This window comes from Martes martes, assembly GCF_963455335.1.
Source record: "Martes martes genome assembly, chromosome: 2".
NCBI classification, from domain to species: domain Eukaryota; kingdom Metazoa; phylum Chordata; class Mammalia; order Carnivora; family Mustelidae; genus Martes; species Martes martes.
In genome coordinates, this window is record NC_137889.1 from 150,263,694 (window position 1) to 150,287,234 (window position 23,541).

General features: G+C 43.7%; 1 protein-coding gene across 3 annotated transcripts in view; it reads left to right on the top strand.

The window, feature by feature from the left end:
* The window catches only part of CC2D2A (coiled-coil and C2 domain containing 2A), a 135,208-nt gene that overhangs the window by 11,580 nt on the left and 100,087 nt on the right, over positions 1 to 23,541 (top strand). For all 3 annotated transcript variants that reach the window (XM_080795297.1, XM_080795298.1, XM_080795299.1), the window contains 2 exons: positions 18,773 to 18,861; positions 19,196 to 19,297. In XM_080795297.1, the coding sequence (XP_080651423.1) occupies positions 18,773 to 18,861; positions 19,196 to 19,297 (191 nt within the window). The remainder of the gene's footprint in view (positions 1 to 18,772; positions 18,862 to 19,195; positions 19,298 to 23,541) is intronic.

Genomic DNA, 23,541 nt, shown 5'->3' on the forward strand with positions numbered 1-23,541 from the left:
AGAGAGAGTAAGAGAGAGAGCATGAGTGGAGAGAGGGAGAAGCAGACTCCCCGCTGAGCAGGGAGCCCAGTGCCGGGCTCCATCCCAGGACCCTGAGATCATGACCTGAGCTGCAGTCAGACACTTAACCTACTGAGCCACCCAGTCTCTTAATAAAAAGTCAATTCGTTCCTTATTCCTAAAATAGGAAAATTACTATTTACTCTCACCATGGGAGTGGTTGTGAGGATGAAATTTTAAAAAGGTATGTACGTACTTTAAGTAGCGTGCACTGTAACAAATACACTAGCATATTACGTAGATAACCGCACAGTGATTCAGCTGTTCTACAACTAAGAGAATTTTGGACTTTGCATTAGTCCAAAAGTGAAAATTTTTTAAAGGCTCTCTTTCTGATTTGGAGAAGAGAACAATGCAAAACTAAGATTTGCCTGCCTGAACAAGGTCATGACGCACAGGTGTCTGGACATCCCTGGGTAAAGCTAATGCTGTTGTTAGTTGGCAGCACGAGGGGGCCAAGAGGTAAAGAAAACAGCCCTATGAGTGAGCTGGGGGCACCTGGTGGGTAAAAAGCCTGGGGGGCCAGGCATGCATCGGAAATGAGAGGCCAAGACGATCAGAAAGCCAGCCATGGGGTCAAGATCGCAGGACAGATCTCATTCATGACGCCAACGCACAGTAAAGCAAGAGACAGATGAGGGACCGGGGTTGACAAGAGCCGTGAGAAATACAGCAAAGACTCTGGGCTGAGGCAGGGCCAGGGGCACCACGGGGCGACAGAGGAACACATGCTGAAGGGTGTGTAGGAGTCGTGAGGGAGCGTTGGGGGAGGGAGCATCCAGACAGCTTGGAAACACATAAATGTGGGCAGAAAACCATGCACCCTGAGCTACGTAGAGGCAGCCTGGGAAATCACACACCTCTGCCTTTTGTTACAAGTATAGCATTGAGTCCAGCCCACTGTCAAGGGGAGGGACATCGGGCTTCCCCCTTTAAAGAGAGGTGTGTCTGTCGGAGAAATTTATGAACATATTTTTAAGCCACCACGTTCATCTTTCTTTAAAACTCTGTAGACTGCTTTCCTACTCAGAAGTTTGTGATGAGCATCACATAAAATCCACACTCCTTCTTTGTTCTGGGTCCCAAGACCCTATGTACTCTAGCCCCTTCCACTGGTGTTTCCTCTCCTCTCCCATCTGTCCCCACCTACTTGACTGTTTGCTGACCTCAGAATGCCTTGTGACCACCTGAGCATCCCAGGCTTTGGTGCCCACTCAAGGAAAGCTCTCTACCCATGTCTCTGCAACCTTGAGGCAGAAAGGCCAGGAAGTTGTAGCAGTGAAGACCGTAGTCTTTGGCGTCAAATGAGTGAGGGTACCAATCTCTACCTGTCCGGTTCTTACTCGCCTGGGCAATTTCCCCCAGCTCCCTAAACTTCAGTTTCTTTATTTGCAAAGTGAGGACAAGAACAGAATACCTTAATACCTCCAAAGAGTTTATATTCCAGTTGGGGGGTGAGAGGGGAAAAGAGAATGTGAGTTAGGCATGATGGAGATACAATATGGCAGGCTGGGGGAAATGCAGCAGAGGCAGGTAAAGACCAAGCTGGCCCAGAAGCAGTGGGTATCAGGGAGGGCTGCTCTTTTTTGAAGGGTCGTCAGAGGAAGGCCTCTCCAGTCAGAGCATGTTTGAACAGAGGCTAGGAGGAATATGGGAGATCCCTGAGAAAAGTGCTCTTTATTTATTTATTTATTTATTTATTTAAGAGAGCATGAGTGGGGGATGAGCAGAGGGAGAGGAAGAAGCAGGCTCCAGTAGGGAGCCCGATGTGGGGATCAATCCTGGGACCCCGGGATCATGACCCAAGCCAAAGGCAGATGCTTACCTAACTGAGCCACCCAGGCACTACAAGAAAAGAGCTCTTAATGCAAGAGTGTGCTCAGTATGGTTACAGCACAGCAAGGAGGACCCCCTGGTTGACAGAGTGAGCAAGGAGGAAAAATAGGAAATGAGACCAGAAGGGAGGAGCCTGCAGGCCCCTACACTTTCAGTCCCCGTGAGATGAGGGCCGCCAGAGGGTCTGCTCTGACTTAAGGCTGCAAGATGCCGTGTTAAGCAGTTGACTCTGGAGGGTGCAAGGACAGAACACAGACGAGGCAAAGAGCAAGGGCGAAACCCAAGAGAGTGGTGGTGGCGACTGGGACCAAGGTAGCAGTGAAAGAGGTGAAAAGAAGGGGTGAAGGGGCCTCTGGAAGGTAGAAGCAGCAGGGTTTCTGCCTGAACTGAACAGGAGTTTTGAAAGCAAGACAGATGATGTCAGCTTTGTAACTTGAGCAATGAGGAAAAGAGAGTTGCCATTGACAGAGGGGGAAGACGGCAGAAAGAATGGGTTTGGGGTAAATCAGCAAAGGACTTGCAAAGTTTGAGATGTCCACTGGATATCCAAGTGGAGTTGGAAATTGGGGTCCGGAAGTTGGGGAGGCCTTTGCTGACCATCTGTCTAAAAGAGAACTTTCCCACCTCCTCCTATTCTGTCCTCCCCCTGGTTTTCCTCTAGAGCCCTCATCACCCCCTGGCATGCTCTAGGCAACTGTTTGCTGACTGTCCCTGAGAGCAGGACTGAGTCTTCTCCATTCATGGCTGACCCTAACCCCCTAACCCCAGTGCCCAGAGCAGTCCTCAGGCTCAGTGACATTTGTTGGACAGTCTGCCCTGGGCACACCAGCCAAAGTCTCAGACAGAGCCCCGTCAGACTTTGTGGGAGAAGCAGAGGATGAGGAGGTGACAGTTATAAAAATGAGTGTTAGAGTATAAGAGGAACAGGGCCTGGGGGCGCAGGGTTCCACCGTGAGTTCAAGTAGGCTGGCTGCTCTAGGGAGAGAGGAGTTTCCAACCCTCAGGCACATTTTCTCCTCAACCCCTTTTATTACGTTTTCCAAGCAGAACAGGAAATACAAATTTATTTTCTCTGCTCACAGTTCTTTAGCCCATCTATTAAGGTTTTACATGTCTGGTTATCAAAATAACTTTTGATATTCTCAAAGGAAATCAAATGTCACCACGGCAAGTGCCATGTCCTTAAGATCCTAAACGTAAGACCCTTTGGGGCTTCTGTTTTTCATTATGGAAATTCGAACGTGCACAGAATTAAATAAAATTCAGGGAACCAGGGAGCCTGGTTGGCTCAGTCAGTAGATCATGGGACTCTTGATCTCAGGGTTGTGAGTTCAAGATCCACACTGGGTGTAAAGCTTACTTAAAAAAAAAAATCCAGCGAACCTCATATGCACACACTAGATTCAAGGATTAATAAGATTTTGCCATGTTCAAGTAGCCTTTCTCTCTCTCTCTCTCTTTTTTTTTTTGTCTTTGCCAGAATATATATAAATTGTGGTTTAAAAAAAAGAAACACATAAAATTTGCCATCTTAATCTTTTTTTTTTTTCTTTTTGAGGGAGAGAGAGAGAGCACCTGAGAACACTGTACCTGTGCATACGAGTCGGGGGAGGGGCAGGGGAGAGAGAGAATATTAAGCAGGCTCCATGCCCAGCCCAATGCAGGGCTCAATCTCACAACCCTCAGATTATGACCTGAGTCAAAATCAAGAGTCAGACCTTTAACTGACTGAGACACCCAGACACCCCAACCTATCTTAACCATTTTTCAATATACACTTCAGTAGAGGTAACTGTTCCCATTTGTACGACAGATCTCTGGAACTCTTTCTTCTTGCAAAACCGAAACTCTATACCTATTAAACACTAACTCCCCATTTCTCCTCCCTTAGCCCTTCGCAACCTCTATCCTCCTTTCTGACGAAATGAATTAGATTATTTTCGCCACCCCATATAGGTAAAATCATCAGTATTTGTCTTTATGACTGGCTCATTTCACTTAGCATAATGTCATCAGGGTTCATCCACATTAGAGCAGGTGATAGGAATCGGTTACTTTTCAAAGCTGAGTAATATTTCATTATATCACATCCTGCTGATACATTCATCCTTGGTGGACATTTGAGTTGCTTCTGCCTCTTGGCTGTTGTGAATAACATTATCAACATGAATGTGCAGATACATCTTCAAGCTCCCACTTTCAATTCTTCTGGATATATTGCAAGAAGTGCCTGCTGGTTTATAAGGTAGTTCTTTGCTTAATATTTTGAGGAACCAACATACTTTTGCATAGTGGGTGCATCGTTTGTATTTCCACCAACACTGCACAAGGTTTCCAGTTTCTCCACATCCTTACCAACATTTGTTATTTCTGTTTGTTTCTACACTAGCCATCTTAAGTGGATGTGAACTGATCTCTCATTGAGGTTTTGATTTGCATTTCTCTGATGGTTAGTGATGTTGAGCATCTTTTCGTGTGCTTGTTGACCATTTGTGTATCATGCTTGGAAGAAGCGTCTATCCTTTTCCATTTTCTTTTTCTTTTTTTTCCATTTTCTGATCAAGTTATGTGTTTGGGTGGTTGTTGTTGAGTTACAGACAGACTTTATGGATTCTGTATATCAACCCTTATCAGATATGTGATTTGCAAATTTTTTCTCCCATGCCACAGTTTGCATTTTCATTCCATTGATTATGTCCTTTGATGCACAAGAGGTTTGAAGTTTGAGGTTGTCCCATTTGTCTGCTTTTGCTTTTATTGCCTGTGCTTTTGGTGACTTAGCTCATAAATCATTGCCAAATTCAGTGTCTTGAATAATTTCCTCTATGTTTTCTTCTAAGAGTTTTATAATTTTAGGTCTTACATTTGGATCTTTAATCCATTCTGAGTTTATTTTTTACAGGTGTAAGGTAAGGATCCAAGTTCATTCTTTTGCATATGAATTGCCACTTTCCCAACATCATTTGTTGAGGAGATAATTCTTTCCCCATTGAGCGTCTTGGCACCTTTGTTGAAGATCATTTGCCCATATGTGCAAATGCTTATTTCTGGGTTTTCTATCTATTCCACCCAAAGACATATGTCTGTCTTTATGCCAGGACCATACCATTTTGATTACTATAGCTTTGTAGTATGTTTTGAAGTCAGGAAGTGTGAGACTTCCAACTCTGTTCTTTTTCAAAATTATTTTGGCTATTTCAGGGTCTCTTAATATTTCACATGAATAGGGATGAATTTCTCTATATCTGTGAAAAATGCCAGTAAGATTTTGATAGGGATTGCATTAAATCTGTAGGTCATCTTGGGTAGTACCGACATTTTAATAGTATTAAGTTTTCCAACCCATGAACATGAGATATCTTGCCATTTATTTGTGTCTTTAATTTCTTTCAACAATGTTTCACAGTTCTCAGTGTACAAGTCCTTTGTGTCCTTGATGAAGCTTATTCCTAAATATTTTATTCTTTTTCATGCTATTCTAAATGGAATTGTTTTCTTAATTTCCTTTTTAGCTTTTTTTGTTATTAGTGTATAGAAACACAACTGATTTTTCATATCAACTTTATATCCTGCAATTTGGCTGAACAGTGTTTTTGTGTGGAATCTTCAGGGATTTCTATATGTAAGACCATGTCATCAGCAAACAGAGATAGTTTGATGTCTTCCTTTCCAAGTAGGATGCCTTTCGTAACTTTTTTTTCTTGCTCTCTTAGTATGTCTGAGCTGCTATAACAGCATACCATAGACTGGATAACTTATAAAGAACAGAAATTTATTTCTCATAGATCTGGAGGCTGGAAAGTTCTAAATCAAGGCACTGGCAGATTCGGTGTCTCATAAGGAGGGCCCACGTCCTGGTTCATGGATGGCTGTCATCTGGCTGTGTCCTTACACGGTGGAAGGTGGAAGGGAGCTAGTGCCTTATAAGGTCATGACCTCATGACCTAACTAGCTCCCAAAAACCTCAGTTCCAAATACCATCACACTGGGGTTAAATTATACTATAAGAATTTGGGGAGGACAGAAACATTCAGGCTATAGCACTTACCTAACAGTTCTGGCTAGGATTCCAGTGCCCAGTTGAATAAAAGTGGTGAGGAGAAGCATCCTTGCTTTGCTCCTGATGTTAGAGGAGATACTTCAGTTGTCCACCACTGAGCGCGATGTTATTTCTGGGCTTTCATGTATGACCTCTACTGTGTTGAGGTAGTTGCCTTTTATCCTTATTTTGTTGAATTTTTTTTATCATAAAAGGATGTTGGATCTTGTCAGATGCTTTTCCTGGATCAGTTGAGGTGGTCTCGTGCTTTTTTGTCCTGAGTTCTATTATGGAGGGGTATCGTATTGATTGATTTTCATATGCTGAACCATCCTGCCACCCCCTGAGTTATACTTTGTGTATAAGTATAAGCCCAACCTGGGCTGAGCTAATACTATGTGTCAGTGGATCATCTCTCATGACCAGTTTATGAATACTGTTTACATTTTCCTGGGGGAATCCTCAGGTTCAGTGGTTTGCCTAGCCCCAACAGGACAATTTATGTTAACAGCGCAATGGAACTTTTTAAACTCATGTAATTCATTTTATTTTCTTCCCTAAGCAATTAGTAGTTTATCTGAGTCGTCCTCCGAATCACCTGGCCAAGATAGATAGACGATAGATAGATAGATAGAAGGAAGATAGACAAGGTAGACAGACAGATGATAAAATTTGACAGTCTTGAACTCTGAGAGCTTGAGAGCAAATTCTGAGCCAGGTCGCAAGCTTTCTGATAGGATTTCTATCAAGATTCCTTATTCTCTTTCCTTGCCCACATCCCATTATATTGCCAAGGTATTAAGATAAATAAACATGTCAAGCCAGCAAACATTCCTTGAAGCCTATAGAAACTGCAGTCAGACCCGATACTACTGTTCATACATTCAGTCATGGGACCTTGAGCAATAACCTAATCTTCCCAAGCCACAAGAGCCTCATTTATAAAATGGGGATCGTAAAAAACCTCCAGGTAATACAGCAGTTACGACAATGAAATCAGGAGATACACAGAAAGCACCTGGGGAGGGGCTGGCACATACATAGTAGTCTTCTCCAGCCAAAAGAAGAACTTGTTGCCAAATAACTAACAAAAATAATTACCTTTCTTGAGTGCAAAGGTCACTGCATGCATCACATCATGTATTTCCCACAACTGCACGATCATAGGGCATTGTTTCATCGACTAGGAAACCACGTTCAGGAAGAACTCCCTGCCAGAGGTGGTAGGGCCAGTCTGTAGACCTCTGGGCTCTTCATGGCCATGAAAATGGCATCACTTGACACAAATCGCAACCTTGACTGGTCCTTAAAGCTAAGGCTTTGCAGTCGCCCACAAAAGTACATTTGCAATGCTGCGACCAACACTGTCCGCGGTGGCTCCCAGGCCCCCAGCGTATTCTTCACACGGGGCGTAGAGACAGCTTGGAGCCTTCACAAGATTGTCACTCTGGCTATGCGTCATTTTCTTCTGCAAAAGAGTGTCACTTGGGTGAATCACCTACCTTACTCTCCCTACCTCAACTAACCCTTCTCTATTTAGAGGTTTTGTTTATTGGTTTCTCTTAACCTCATGACTTACCTTTCAAAAATCAGTACATATACCACCTCCTTTGGAAAGCTTCCCTGTGCCCCAGTATGGGCTGAGTAGACCTCCTCTGTGCTTCACGACTCCTGTGCCCATGCGAGTATCTGAAGTCATCTTTTTTTGGTGCATAGCCTCCACTCTCTACTGGACTAGAAATTCTTGAGGGTAGAGACTGACTTTCGGGTCTGCTAACCGCAGGGCTGGTACCCAGTTGGCACTCAACGATGCTTACTGAGTGAACAGATGCCTCAAGCTGGCCTCTCTGCTTTTTATGCAAGGCCATGCTCTGGCTTAGGTACGCTCACCTTCCATGCCCACAGCATCCTTCCCTCCAGGTCTGCTCTCCTAGACCCGGATCTTTGACTCCTTCTTACATTAACTTCCCAAACCTCTCATGAGTCTGGCCTCCCCCTTGGTGCCAGCACCCCAGCTCCTCATCTTGAACCTACAAGCCTCTCTAGCATTCCTACAGGCCTCCAAGGGGTGTGAAAGACCATATTCAAGTACTCAGATACCAGCACACGGATTCTGCGCCCTCCCCCAATGCACCACGCACATGCTCAGAGGGGCCACCTCCCTGATTAACAGCAGCTTAAATCATGCAGTGAAAGGTTTGGCTCCTGATTTGCTATTCAAATATCCATACAGTCATGACATTCCAAGTAAAGAAAGCACTTCACTGAACAGGCACCAGTTCCAAATCAAATAAACATCTAGAAAAAAAGTACACACATTTCCCCCATGATTCCAACTTGTACCGTCTCTTAAGGGAGTAACTATCAAATGTTAAGTAGTTTCTTATGAACATAAATTTCCTCATTACTGACATCTGTTTTCCATTCATTCGTGTTAGTTTCTCTGATTAAAGCATCATTTCAGAGCCAATTTCTCAGTATTGGTGGAAAAGAAAGTTGGGAATCTGGTAAAATCTGATGCAAAGGTAAAGAAGTAGATCATTCGTTTTAGGCTTGCTTTTTAAAAGTCACCAAGCCATGGAGGGACTGACCCAGAAAAGAAATGTCACAAAGGACAGTAGGGGACCCAGAGGAGACCTGGCCGAAAAAGCTGGGTCTTGGAAGTTACCTTGGAGTCTGGCAGCGGGAGAAGGGAAAGAACATTCTAGTCAGAACATGCATGCTGGGGGATGTAGGAAAGGCCAGAAAGTTCACCAGCACTGGTGTTTGCCACCTCACATGCTACTGAGGGGACCAAATTAAAACAGTAAAACAAGTATGAATAAATAGCACATTGTATTCTGTAATTTTTTTTGATATTACGATGTTTGACAACTGGGGGGAAAAAAACCTTTCTGGGTTGAGGAGATTTGAGCCAGTTCTCAGAGATGACAAAGGACTCAGAGTGGAGAGTGCTTTTGAGATGCACACTGACCAATCCAGAGCCCACCTCTTTCTGGCGTAGAAAGCAGTATTCCTTTGCCTGCATCATCCCAGGATCAGGTACCAGGCAACTAGAGACACCACTATAGCTTATAGCCCTCTAAAAGAATTCAAACTAGCCAGGCCTAAACTATTTATCCTGCCCTGCCTTGCCTTTCCCTAAGAAATCCCAATAAAGGCCACGGACAAAGGTCTCACCTTGCTCTCGTCTTCTGCCTCCAGATCACGGTGGGGTCTTCCCGTGTGCCCTGCATGGCATGCCATGCCTCCTAGTTCTAGAACTCAGGAGTATGAGGAACTGTTTCCTGAGCCTCTCCTCTGTCTCTTGTGGCCCCCCCTTACAGACCACACCATAAGAGTACAACAAGTAGGAAACATACACAGCGTGATGATTTGTTGTTGGGAAAGGCATTTTCCAAAAGAATCCTTTAAGCAAAATGGCTCCCAAGTCATCCCTCCCTGTGTTCATGTCCAGCCTTGAACCTACTCCAGTCTAACTCACATCCCCACTTCCGTCGGCACTGCTCTTGTGGAGGAGGCCAGTGATTGCCCATTTGCCTAACTCACTGGTCAGTTGCCAATCTTTCCCTTACTGACTTTCAGCCCATTTGGTGTAGCTCACCACCACCCCTCCCTTCGCCCTTTGCTTCCAGCGATCCTCTCTTACTTCTCCCTCGTGAGCTGTCCCTCTCAGTGTCCTTGCTGGTTCTTACATCCCCAACCTCCAGGAACAGGCCTGGCCCTCTTTTCTTCCTCAATCCTCATTCTCTTGGTCATCTCAAGACTTGAAAACCCTGAAAATAGAGCTACCCTACGACCCAGCAATTGCACTACTGGGTGTTTATCCTAAAGATACAAAGGTAATGATCCAAAGGGGCACGTGCACCCGAACGTTTATAGCAGCAATGTCCACAACAGCCAAACTATGGAAAGAGCCTAGATGCCCATCAACAGATGAATGGATAAAGATGTGGTATATATACACAATGGAATACCATGCAGCCATCAAAAAAAACCCCGATATCTTGCCATTTGCAATGATGTGGATGGAACTAGAGGGTATTATGCTTAGTGAAATAAGTCAATCAGAGAAAGACAATTATCATATGATCTCACTGATGTGAGGAATTTGAAAGGCATGGTGGGGGATGCTGGGAGGTACGGAAGGAAAAAAATAAAATAAGATGGGATTGGGAGGGAGACAAACCATTAGAGACTCTTAATCTCAGGAAACAAACTGAGGGTTGCTGGAGGGGTGGGGAGGGATAGGGTGGCTGGGTTATGGACATTAGGGAGGGTATGTGCTATGGTGAGGGCTGTGAATTATGTAAGACTGATGATTCACAGACCTGTACCCCTGCAGCAAATAATACATTATATGTTAATTTAAAAAAAAAAAAAAAAGACTTGAAAACCTAACGTATACCTATTGGGAGTGTAACTGACCAGTCCCAAATGGTCATCTCTAGCCCAGGGCTCCTTCAGAATAAATGGGCTGCAGCCTTCTACTCAGTATGTTCGTTTGCATGTCTAATGAGGCAATTCGTATTTTTGAGAGACTTACTGAAGTATAATTTGCAAAACAGAAAATTTGTCTACTGTAAGTATACAATTCAGTGGTTTTCAGTGGTGGTAGATCTGTGCCACCATCACCGTAGTCCAGTTTTAGAACATTTCATCACCCCAGAAAGTTCCTTTGTGCCTATTTACGGTTAATCCCAACTCCCACCCCAGCCCTAGACAAACACTGGTTTGTTTTATATCCTTACAAATATGCCTTTTCCAGACTTTTCCTGGAAACAGAATCATACAGTACATAGTGTTTTGTGTGTGGCTTCTTTCACTTAGCATAATGTTTTTTGGGATTCATAAATGTAGCATCTATCCACATTTTCTTCCTTTGTATTGCTGAATTGTATTCCATCATATGAATGTCCCACATTTTACTTATTCATTCACCTATTGATGGACATTTGGATTATTTCCAGCTTGGGGTTATTATGAATAATGCTGCTAAACACCTTTGGAGTGTGACTTTGCATGGATGTCTGTTTTCGTTGCTTTTGAGAAATAGTAGAATTTCTGGGTCATATGATAAATTTATATTTAACTTTATAAGAAACCATCAACCTGTTTTGCAAAACAGCCATGTCAGTTTACTCTCCCACCAACAGTTTATAAGAACTGTCCACACTTGGTATGGTCAGTCTTTAATTATAGTCTCTATAAGGTGTATAATGGTATCTTAGTGTGCTTTTAACTTGTATCTCCCTAATGATTAATGATAGTGAGTATTTTTGTCATATGCTTATTAGCCATTTGTGTATCATCTTAGTAAAATGTCTATTAAATGTTTGCTCATTATTAACCTGATTCACTGTCTAGTGTGGAGTTGTAAGACTTGTCTATGTATTCTAGATACAAGTACTTTATCAGATCAATAATTCATAGATATTTTCTCTGAGTAAATGTCTCATCATTTCATTTTCTTAATCATGTCTTTAGAAATACAAAAAGCTTTAATGTCAATGAAGTCAAGGGCATCACTTTTTTTTTATTATTATGGATTGTGCTTTCAGGATTATATTGAGAATTCTTTGCCTAACCCATGTTCATGAAGTTTTTCTCCTATATTTTCTTCTATAAGTTTTATGCTTTTAGGTCTTACATTTAGTTAGGTCTGTGATCTCTCCTGAGACAACTAAGATTTCACTCTACTGAAGCTGAGCTCCTGATTTCCTTCTCCTAACTTGTTTGTCCTATAGTCTTCCCATCTTGAGAAACACACATTTCATTTCTTCTATTGCTTGGGTCATCCTTAACTCCTGTCTTTATCTGCCCCCATCCATAAGTGCCCATAAGTCCTGTTTGCTCTACTTTCAAACTAGACCTAAAGTATACCTATTTCCCACTACTTCCACCCACTCTGATCCCAATCCAAGCCACCTTCAGCTCCCATCTGGAGTATATCACAGCATCCCAGCTGATGGCCTGGCTTCTGTTCTCACCCCAGCAGCCAGAATGGTCTTAGGAAAATAAGGCCGTGTCTCTCCTCTGTTCCAACCCTTCAGTGGTTCTCCCCTGACTCAGAATTTAAGCCGAATTGGGTAGGATGACCTACACATTTCAGTTCCGCCTTAACTCTGCGACCAGATACCCTGGTATTCTATCTCCCACCTCTTATCTTTCTCCTTTTCTGCTCTGGTCCTACATTAGGTATGGCCCTGTCTTGGAGTCTTTGTACCAAATATTACTCTAACTAAAATGCTTATCCCCCAGCCATCCACATGGCTTGATCGCTCATTTCCTTCACCTGTTCCAAGGTCACCTTGAAGCCCTTGCCTAGTCACTCCTAAAACTGTAATACACACCGCACCCGGCCCTCCTCATCCCTAATCCTGTTTTAGTTGTCTCATATCACCTATTACCATCTGACATATTAAATATACTGCCTGTCTGTGGTCTCTCTTCCCTGCCAGAAAACACACTCCGTGAAGATGAGGATTTGTTTCTTTCTCCACTGTTCCATCCTTCGTGCCTTGTACACACAATAGGTACTCAAGACCTATTTGTCAGTTGAATGCTTAAAAACTGGAGAAGAGATTCTCTAATTCTCTGATCTCTAAGCATGTCCAAACTTGGGTTTTGTAGAACGCTAGCCACCTGACAGAGAGTCATGTCTGCAAAAATACTGCAAGGTCAGACCCTTTACGTGTCATTTCCCCTCTTGGAAGTTCACAAAGCTTGTTCTGAGAGCACTCCATTCCCCTGGCATCTCACAGGCAGTCCCTGGCCCTCCTGAATGAGGTTTACTTTTTTTTTCTACTCTACCCAAGGCAATATGGAAAGCTTAACCGCAGGCAGAATGTCATGGCAAAATATATGTAGGAAGCCACCTTGCAGAATTTCAGCCCTGTCTGAAGCCCCCTTGCCCTATCCCACCACCTGGAGCAGAGGGACAGAAGGCAGGGCTGGCCAGGTGCAATCTTGCACATGGTGATGATCCCTGTCTCAATCAGCTCCAGCTGCTATAATGAAATACCATAGACTGGTGTCTCAAACAACAGACATTTGTTTCTCACAGTTCTGGAGGCTGAGGAATCCAAGACCAAAGCTCAGAATCATTCGGTTCCTGGTAAGAGGTCTCCTCCTAACTTGTAGATGGCCACCTTCTCACAGCATCCTCTCATGGTGGAAAGACAGAGAGCCACGGTTCTGGGCTTTCTTCTCTTCAGATGACACTAATCCCATCATAGGACACCCCCCCCACACACACCTCATGACCTCACCTAAACCTAATTATCCCCCACACAAATAGGCTTCGCCTCCAGATAACATCACATGGATGGGGCTGAGAACTTCAACATATGAACACTGCAGGGACCAAAACAGTCAATCCTAAACAATTCCCAGGTCTGGGATATGTCCTGATGTGTAGAGATATAGGAGGGGGCAGTGGGCAGAGCCAGATCTTGGGGTCCAAGCACCCATGAGTGAGAAGGAAACATGGGCAAAAATAAGGGTCCCACGTTTTCAGCTAACATCAAATGCAGTGTTAATGAGACTATGAAATAAAGAAGCAGAAAAGAAAAAGTGACCACAGAAATCCCTCCAGATGCCTCAGCAAATGTGAACTATCAGCAGCACTGAGGCTCAAAGCCCAGGGCAGAGCCTGCTATTCTCAGCCTATTTGGACTTTCATTTTATGCAGTAAAATTTTCACAAGCGATGCTACTCTGCTGGGTAAAAATTAGAAAATCAGAAGAAGGAAATAGAAGAAAATAGTCACCCACATTCTTATATCCTAGTGACAATCACCACTAACCTGAGGCCCTTTCATTTTGCTGGGTTTTCCTGTCAGACAGCCAAGGACGTCCTATGTTCCCAGAGGCTGACTGTGGCTGAAAGGACATTCCATTTTCTTACATCCATATGGTTGGTCAGATGTTGGGAACAATTGGACAGATGGTCCAACTCCTCAGGTTTTCCTTCTCAAGTCTGTAGGATAGAGCCTCTGTTCCCCTCCAGCTTCTCGTACTGAGGTCGAGGAGGTCGAGCTGGCTTCTGTTCCATGCTCTCCCTCCCCCCCCAACTCTGTATTTATTCTATCCAGGAATTCTTTAACAGGGCTCGGGGGTAATTATCTATTTGGGGGAGAAAAGAGGCAGGAATTAAAAGCCAGGTCAGGCCAGTGTTACCCCCATCCTCTTGTCCATTGTCCCTATAAGAATTAATGCTATGTGGGGGCACCTGGGTGGCTCAGTTGGTTCAGTGTCTGTGTTCAGCTCAGGTCATGAGCCCAGGGTTCTGGGATCCAACACCACATCAGGCTCCCTGGAAGCCTGCCTCTCCGTTTCCTCCCCACTTATGCTCTCTCTCTTTCTCTCTCTCTATCCCTATCTCTCCCTCTCTCTCGCAAATAAATAAATACAGTCTTTTCTTTTAGAAGAATTATGCTATGTGTAAGTTGCCATAAAAAATTTTAAATATTTTATTGATGACATAAGTATATAAGTATTAACAAAATAGAAGTATATTAATATAAATATGTTTTAAAATAAAAATATTATATCACTCTTGAAGTTATCCGAAAGAGTCTAAATGACAGTGTTTTTTTGATGACCCCTGTCACCACCTTCAAAAAAAAAAAAAAAAAGCCCTCTCTGCACAGTTGGAAATTTGACACCATTCCCTTTTGTTCTTGAACTCCTTCATTCCACTCCTCCCTCCAAGAACTTTAGGTAACCTGTTTCTATCCTGTAAAGTCTTTCATTACTCACCATGTTAACGAACTGAATTTTTGATCATGCTGTTATCACAGTTATCAATAGGGCCCACATGATGAAAACATAAAGGTGCTATAGGATTTGGTAAATATTTGTTCGACTTAACAAGTAAAACAAATACAAACACTCTAAAGTAGATTGTTTCACTAGAGAGGGTGAGCAGAAGAGGGAGGTCAGTATATAGCCATCTTCACGCTCACCTGTTCTATGTGAATCCAGATAATACCAATTCAAATCCAAACCCAAATAGCCTGTTTCTGATTTTACATCAAGTCCCTGGAAAGTCCTAGTACACACGGCGGTAGACAGAGAGCTAGGTCTTAACAGTGAGAGTCCCAGAACAACGCCTTGCAAGAAGGATGGGATTCTCTTGGCACCGGCAAGGGGAGGAAGGAAGGACGTCCAGATGGAGAAGGAACTGTGGAAACTTCTCCACAAAAACAAGATCACATCGACTTGCAGACAGATGAGAAGATGACAACGTTATTTCAAAATGCAGTGCCTGTCTTCCTAGAAGGTTTAAGGGGTCAGGTTTAATAGAAGTGTTCGAGAGAAAAATGGAAAGTGTCCACCAGTTTGTGAAGTCTGTAAGGAGAGAGAGACGGGGTATGGTGTGCCTGAGTGACTGGGCGGGTAAAGGACACAGAGCAGAGAAGATCCGGAAGCATTTGCAAACACGAGGCTGATGCAGCCTCAGGATGGACAGGTTTCCTAGGAAGCCAGAGCAACACTGTGGTGCCTCCGTGAGAAACACCACCTTGCAAAGGAAATCCATATTTCATACCGATTGATGTCATATGTTGAACGGAATGTCTTCCTATTCTCATTATCTGCAAGTTCTTGCATTGCCTCCAAATCAAGTCTTTCCTAATTTTTAAAATTATTTTCATCACACCCTTCACACTGGACTCTGCAGAAACTTTATTCATGCCAGGTCAGCTCAGCTGTATCCAAGAGCCTCTGTGTGCAACTGTGAGGTCACAGTGGTCCTTGGGTTTGGCAAGTCAGCACTGGTCCCCAGGGCAGGAAAAACAGACACAGTTTGGGATCACATAGCAGAGTAGTAATGTAGTGAAGGAACTGACACTAAATTAAGGGAAATAATGTCTTAGGAGGGTTATTTTAGTTCTAGTTGTTTAAAGAAACATTGCTATATTATTCTACCCAGATAAAAATGAAGGCATCTAATCTCTATCAGTTATTATGTTAAAGGGAGTGAATGAGAGTACACATGGTTCATCATGTTATCTTGAAAAAACTGTGTCATCACCATCTGGTTTCACCCAAATGAGAATTCCATTTATTTTGTTTGTACAATCTCCCTCACACCCTCACTTATATGTTTTCCTTCACTGATTTAGTGCTACTAAGTGCCAGGTACAAAGGTCACCAACTCGAGTGGGTCACATTCTCCACATTCTTGGAGTGGAATGGAAATGACACGTCCCCAGCTGGTTGTGCAGATTGGGCTTGGGAATCTCCACACCCTCGAAATGTCTTCCACTAGCATGGACTAGAAAATATCAAGCAAGAACGACTTTTTACCATTTCAGAATCTTTCAAAGTTGTTTTGTTTTGTTTTTTATAGTGTATTTAGTTATTTGAGCGAGAGAGAGTGCGCATGCACAAGCAGGAGGAGTAGCAGAGGGATAAAGAGAAACAGACTCCCCACTGAGCCAAGGGCAGATGCCCAACTGACTGAGTCACCCAGGCGCCCCTTTTTCAAAGTTTTTAAAAGCAATCCTAGAGAAGCCACTTTGTTTTCTTTATTCAGAAATCATGTTGAATAAAATATCTTGTCTACTTTTAAAGACAAATACAATTTTTCTAGTGAACTATATATAGATGGTAGCTATTTTAAATGAACTTGAAAAACTGATTCTCTTTAAAAAAAAAAAGGGGCAAGTAAATAAGTAAGGTGCATTTTCATGTTTAGAGACACTTTGTTGACTATAGACATCCTTCTTTTGGGGGCAGAAGCAAGGCGGGTGGCCAGCCAGAGAACAAGATTGGCGAGCAGCTGTCCCAAAGTGCTTTCATTGCCCAATCAGGGGATCACACACACTTAATGACGCTTGCTATATGCCTGCCCTGTGTGGCTGGGGACCATGAAACCTGGGTGAGGGAACAGCCATTAATCAAATAATCACACAAACAAAATGGCCAGTGCCGTACAGGAAAAGTCTTGGGACCCTAGATGTACAGAACAGCGGATAGTATCTACCGGGTTGACATGACCTTTAACATGGAAAGTAATTTCCATTGGAAAGAAAGAAAATGGAAAGAATTTTTTTCAAACAAGTTAAAAAAGAACGTCAAAGGCCATTTCATTGCGCTGATGGAGATGCTCTTCAAGAACTTGAACCTCAACCCACACACGTGAGACCACAATCTTTAATTATTTCCTGCCTCCTTCCCGGCACGGAGTGAGTGCTGTGGTTGAAGCCTGATGGAAGAAGGATCTTCTGTCTTTCTATCACACAACCTAACCAACTGTGTGCCAGACTGCAGAAATGAGCTTTGAAGCCTGGGACCCTCATCTCTCTGCACCAAGCCGGCACTGAAGGAGCCAAATCTGTTGCCAGCAGAGACCTTTACAGCCCATCCCCCCTCCTCCTTCTTCTCCCTGGTGCTGTTCCTTCTCCCTTCTAATAGAATATCTTCTCCCGCTTTTTCTTGCACTTGCCAATTTTCTCCCCTCAACAGCGCTGGTGGCCACAGGTGTCAGAAACCCCTCTTCCTGCATGCTCTGCCTCGGGAAAGGCTTTCTCCAGACGCCAGCACCCGCCATGATAGACACATTTCCTTTGCCTTCACTTCCAGGCCTGAGCCTTGCCCAGAGCGCCGGGTGCTGGACAAGCACACGTTTTCTTGTCCTGCCGGCTCTTCAAAAGTGTCCTGTTGCCGCATAAAGCCCATCAGTGTCAACTCAGTCAAAACTCAAACATCATCACCTCCTCCTTCTTTCTGTGAACCAGGGGTCCTCCACCTTGAGTGTGTGTTTAAGTCCATCCCCTAGATCACTGGGTTGCACCTCCAGTCTCTGGGTCAGTGGGTCTGGGCCTGGCCTGAGGATGTGCATGCTGACAAATGCTGGGAAGATGCACTGCCGTGAGAACTCCATGACCTCCCTCTGGTCACAGGATCCTGTGGTCCTTTCCTTCTTGTGGCTTCTATGCGGTTTCTCCCACTGACTCACCATGACATTCGAGCTGGTGACTTCCTCTCTCCACCCACCCACCCCATACATGCAACCTCAGGACTCCCCCGCCGCTTGGAGGATATGTTCTAGGCTCCTTTGTGTGACATCAGAGACTCCCCATAATTCAATCCCCAGCTCTTTCTGCCATCTTATATCCTGCTCCACACTGGTTCGGCCTTTCTGCTCCAAGCACGGCAACATTCTGTTCCCCAAACACTTTGGTTTAGAGCACTGGGAATGAAAGAACCAGGAACATCCCAAACATCTCACATCCCAGGTATGATTGGAGAGCCAGTCACTTACCCCAGGGGCTTACATTCTAGGTCCTCAAGATCCCTGATCCTGTGTCTTCCCCACACCTCATAGTTACACAACGGTCCATGAGATTTATGTATATATTTAATAATAGTTCAAAATACATGCCGTGTCTATGACATAGACTAGGGCAATGGCTTGGGCCTGATTGAAGTGATCAACGCTGTTGAAAGCTGAACCCTGAACTCGTTAGCTGTCCGTTCACCTACAAGCCTGTTTCTCAATTCAACAAATTGGAAGGTCTCTCCCCACTGGTAATTGAATTGGTGTGTCTCTGTCTTGAACCGTCAAATGTCATTCATTTTACTCTTGGTTAAGTCAATGTGGCACTCCTGGCAGGACCAAGCTTCGTCCTGTCTGTAGCAAAGAAGCCAAGACATGCACTGCGTACGTCACATGGACAGCTGTCAGCATGAGCTCATGTTTGCTTATGTAAAGTTCTAACTTTGCAAAACAAAATTACATTCTCATGTTATTTTTTAATCTCATCTTCCCTTTGGAAAAAAAGGGAAAAAAATGTTGCTTTAAAGTGATTTTCCTGTGTTTTTTTAGGCTTACCTCCAATTCCTTCAGCTTCCAGGACAGGCTTTGCAGAATTTTCCATGAGGGAACGCATGAGGGAGAAATTACAAGCTGCAAGGGTGAGAAAAACCACATGAATATTTTGCTCAGTGGCTGATTGCCATTCCTCAGGTCTTGTCTAGAATGCTCTGTCTGCTCAAAACTGCATGGGTTTGAGTGCCGTTAAATTTGTTTTCCTTGTTTTAAATATTAATGTGGTATTTAACATTGGCACAGGCGGAAAATTATGCTTAAGAAGTATTCAGTGTCATTTTCCTCAACTATTTCACTTGCTCTTCTCTCTTAAAGAAGTTCAGTGTGTGGTTCTTATGGATCGTTTTCTACTAAGATGGTGACAGGTTTCTGCAGCATTCCTGATGCTAACCAGCAGTGATTCTCTGTTTGACTTTGTAGTCCAAAGCAGAAAGCACGTTGCTGCAGGAAATTCCTAAGCCTCGGCCCAGGCGCTTACAAAGCCCCCACGAGAAAGAACTGGAGACTGAATTTGGCACAGAGGTGAGAAATGGACCTTCTCCACTTTGCGATCAAAGACAGTGAAGCAGAATATAACATTTCCAGCAAATGTTTCTAGAACACAGCTGTGCACAGAGGCGGCGTTCAACACTTATTGATAATCGTCATAGCTACTGTTTATAGAGTTCTGCTCAGGCCAGGTGTTTTCCCTGTGTTCTCATATGTCCTGATCCCAGTACCCCAGTGGGTGGGTTCTTTTGTTTTCAGTCACATTTGATGGATGAGTAAATTGAGGTTCAAAGCAGCCACGAGGCCATCTGCAGGTCACAGGCATGCATGCGGGATTTGAGATCGGATTCCAGTTCTTTCTCATTCCCAGTCTGTCCCTGGGGTCAGCGTTGCTGGACCTATGGATCTTGCTGGGAAGAAGAGAGAGATAGGAGTGCAGTAGGAAAGTAGCGTGGAATGGTGGGGGCCTTGAATGTCACACAAAGGGCCTCAGTTTTTTCCTACAAGCCATGGAAAGCAGTGAACCATAGGCTGGGGAGGTGGTTTGAGTGTACTGGAGTGATTTTTGTTTGAGTCTGAGGTGCTGGGGGGACATGTCAATGTGTGTGTCTCTAGAAACATGCACAAAGGAAGGGACCAGGCCTGGAGAAATGAATTTAATAAGCATTTCTACTGTGGTGAGTTTTGAAGTTTTGAGCGGCCTTTGTTTCCTAAAAGAAAGAAGACTGAATGAGGAAGGTCTTGACACTTGGAGGAAAACTGACAGTTGAGGCCCATGAGGAGGACAGGAAGCCAGTAAAAGACAGAAAATCTTGTCAGGGGTGTAAACGAAGGACAAGCCTCTAAGAGGGTGGAAGAACAGAACAAATGGCTCAGTGAGGTGTTTGCAAGTCTAACCCACTTTTTTGTTGTTGATGGTGATGGTTGGGTTGGTTTTTACTCTTGAGACAGAAAAGCACAGGTGTGAAGAAATTTCACAGTGTGGAGATCACTGATTGCTTAAAGGATGCCTTCTCTTTTTCTGTGATGAGATGTTATAACATTTTGCCTATATTCATCCCAAATTAAGCCAAAGATTGCATGATTACAAGGAAAGTTACAGCCGCGTTCATGTGTCATGGCCTGTGGTTCTTTAGTAGGAATGTTCTGTAGATCTGATGAAACGGCTTTATGACAGTTCGTTGCTCCATTCTGCTGAGGAGACATTTATTTTTCTTTGATTCCAATTATCTTCTTCAGTGTAAGCCATAATTTTAAAATACTGAAATTTTAAAATACTGAAAAATAAAGAAAAACTACATAAAATCTCATCAGCTTTGACACAAACACTTCTGTTATGTTGTTAGGTGTATGAATCCTGGCATCTGGTCAGACGGGCTAAATGATTGGATGATCTGGTCTCATATCTGAGCCTGTCTATACTTTTTTTTCTTTAAGATTTTATTTATTTGTCAGAGAGAGAGAGTGAGCACAAGCAGGGCGAGAGGCAGGCAGACAGAGACGCAGGCTCCCCACTGAGCAAGGAGTCCGATGCGGGACTCGATCCCAGGACCCCAGGATCATGACCTGAGCTGAAGGCAGATGCCTAACTGACTGAGCCACCCAGGTATCCCTGAGCCTGTCTGTACTTTCTGATTGATAATCATTTCACAAAATCATAGCAGCTCTTACTTGTCCATGGTTCATGAATACAATATCCCCAATAAAGCTTTAAGTTATAGAAGTAAAAATATACTCCCTTGGCCTACAGAGTATTTATTGCTTTTTGTGAGCAGGTCCGTGACTTCTACCTCTTCTATTCTGTATCCCCTAAGAGCCATTCTATGGATTTGAGGTGTTGGAAGAGGTCATCAAAAAGACATGACCACTGGTTGACCCGCAAGCTGGACCCAAGTAATTGGAGGTTCCTCATGCCCTCCCCTGTCCTGGGAATGTGTGTTCCACTTGCCTTCCCCACTCCCAGAAGCTGCCCCAGGGATACAGCCTTGAGATAGGAATGTGGTGTTGACCATCTGTCTAGTACACTTGACTGAACCCAGTTAGGACGTCTGTATAAACTTCCAAGATTTGGCAGGCAGGCGTGAGGATCTCCTCATCTTGCAGCCACCCAAGACATGCCTCGTAAGCTCCCTCACTTATTAAAACTGCCACCTCCCAATCTAGAATGGTCTGCTTCTCTTCAGTCTCTCCTTGCCCTCTGCGTGCACTCGTGGCCAATTTGCAAAACAGCATGAGGCAAACATCAGCTGACTTGTCTCTCTGTGTTTTGTTTTATTTTCAGAAAAGTTATTTTTATTTATTTATTTATTTTTTAGTCCCTGAAGTACTATTACTAAGTTAATTGTGCTTTTATCAAAAAGACAGTTTGCAAGCCAGGGGCTCTCACACCAGAACATGGAAGGAGGCTCAGAGGTATATTGTTAGAAATCAGCTTATGTAGGATGGAGGTAATGACTGGTTACAGGATTAGAATTTTCTTAAATGAAAGGGAATTGGCTAGTGGTTACCTCATATCAGTTTGGGGATCAATTAAAGTTTCATTTATCATAGAAAAGTTATGAAGTTATAAAAAAAAGTTATATTTTTAAAATATTTTAAGAACTAAAAAGGACCATAAGGAACATGGAGATGACAGGAAAGGAGAAATAGAACAAAGAAGAGATAAGATGTTGTAACTTCAGACAAAATCTGGCATTGAAGGCCTAGCAGTCCCTTCCAGGGGTGGGGCAGGGCTAATGTTCTCAGTCTTCAGTTAGCCAAGCAGGGGCTCTCAGATCTGGGTTCTAACTCACCTTTCAGTCCACTGGCTTTTTAAAAATACCTCTCTTTGGGGGTTTTTTTGTTGTTGTTGTTGTTTTTTTTTTTTTTCTCCTTGATGATCCCAAGTGGTTGTCAAAGTGAATTCTGGTGGACAATGTGGAAGGGATGTACAAAATTGCTTTCAGCACAGCCCTGGAACCATAGCAATACTGGATGATTTTAGCTCTCCACAAAAAGAAAAAAAAGAAAAAAGTCCTGGTAAAGAAAAATCTGTTCTTAGGCACACTGAGTGAGAAAAATATGTGTGTTTACCTTAGTCAGTTGCACGGAAGGAGAGGCCTCAGGCTTGTACATTTTGGCGCCAGAAATGAAACAGCTTCGATATTCAATTTCATTGTATTTTTTATTTTTCTGGACTCAGGTTAATCACAATAGTGCCTTTTTAAAGTCTGATTCAGCCAGCAAGGCCTGTATAACTAGCAAAGGGGAGAGTGAAACCAAGTGGGCGGGAGTGGCGGGGTGCAGAGCTCAGCTCATGTCTCAACGACCTGCATGCCTGGCGTCCCTCCCTGACAGGACAGGCTGACCTGGCAGGAATGAGTGACTCCTTTTCCTGTGAAGTTGTGTTGGACAGGCCGGGTTCCACAGTTCCTTTCTCTTACAGTGCTGGGTTTCAATGATACCGTGGATGAGGGTTCAAAATAGCCAAGTTACGTGAACAGTGGACTCAGCTGCCCTTTTTAGACCTGATCTCAGGTTAACAGAATATCTCACAAAGCAGATTTCTTGATGTATAGACCTCAATCCAGAAGGAATATTGAAAAAGTTGTCCATTTAAATCCTATTTGAGCAAATAATGGAGGACAGGAAGAGCCCAGATGCTGGACCCCAGCTGCCCAGCGTTAAATGCTGGCAACCTCACTCACCAGCTGTGTGACCTTGGAGGTGTAATTTATCTCCTCTCTGGACCCTACTTCCCACAAGAAAATAGAGCCTGAGGCAAGGATTTTTCATGCCTTATCTGTGTGGCTTCTTCTGAGAAGTGATATCAATGAGCAGGAGTTGGGAACTGGGGAGAATCAGGAGGGAAAGTCAGTTCTGGCGAATGTTACTGAGCTGGCTAATGCTGTGGTGACCAGGGCTCGATCCTGCCAGGGCCCTGCTGAGGAGACTGCTTCTCAGAATTGCCTGCCTAGTTCCTGGAAGATAGGACGTTTGTCTCATGGCGTCTGTTCCCAGCAAGATTTGCCCAAGGCTCCTGGCCCTCCTGGTTTTGTCTAAGCCTCAGAATGTCTGAGTGGGTCTCCACAGGCCAGTGATGAGAGCTTGATATCCTTGGAAAAGCTAAAACCAAGGGCTATGAAGGTTCACCTAAATGCAGCTAGATGTCTAGCATGACCAGAAGAAAAACCAGAGTATCAGTTAAGTATAATCTATCATAATAAAAAAATATATGCCATTCCCTTGATGTAAAATTCTGTGCCTCAGGCCCTAGTTTCTGGCAGACTAAAATAAAA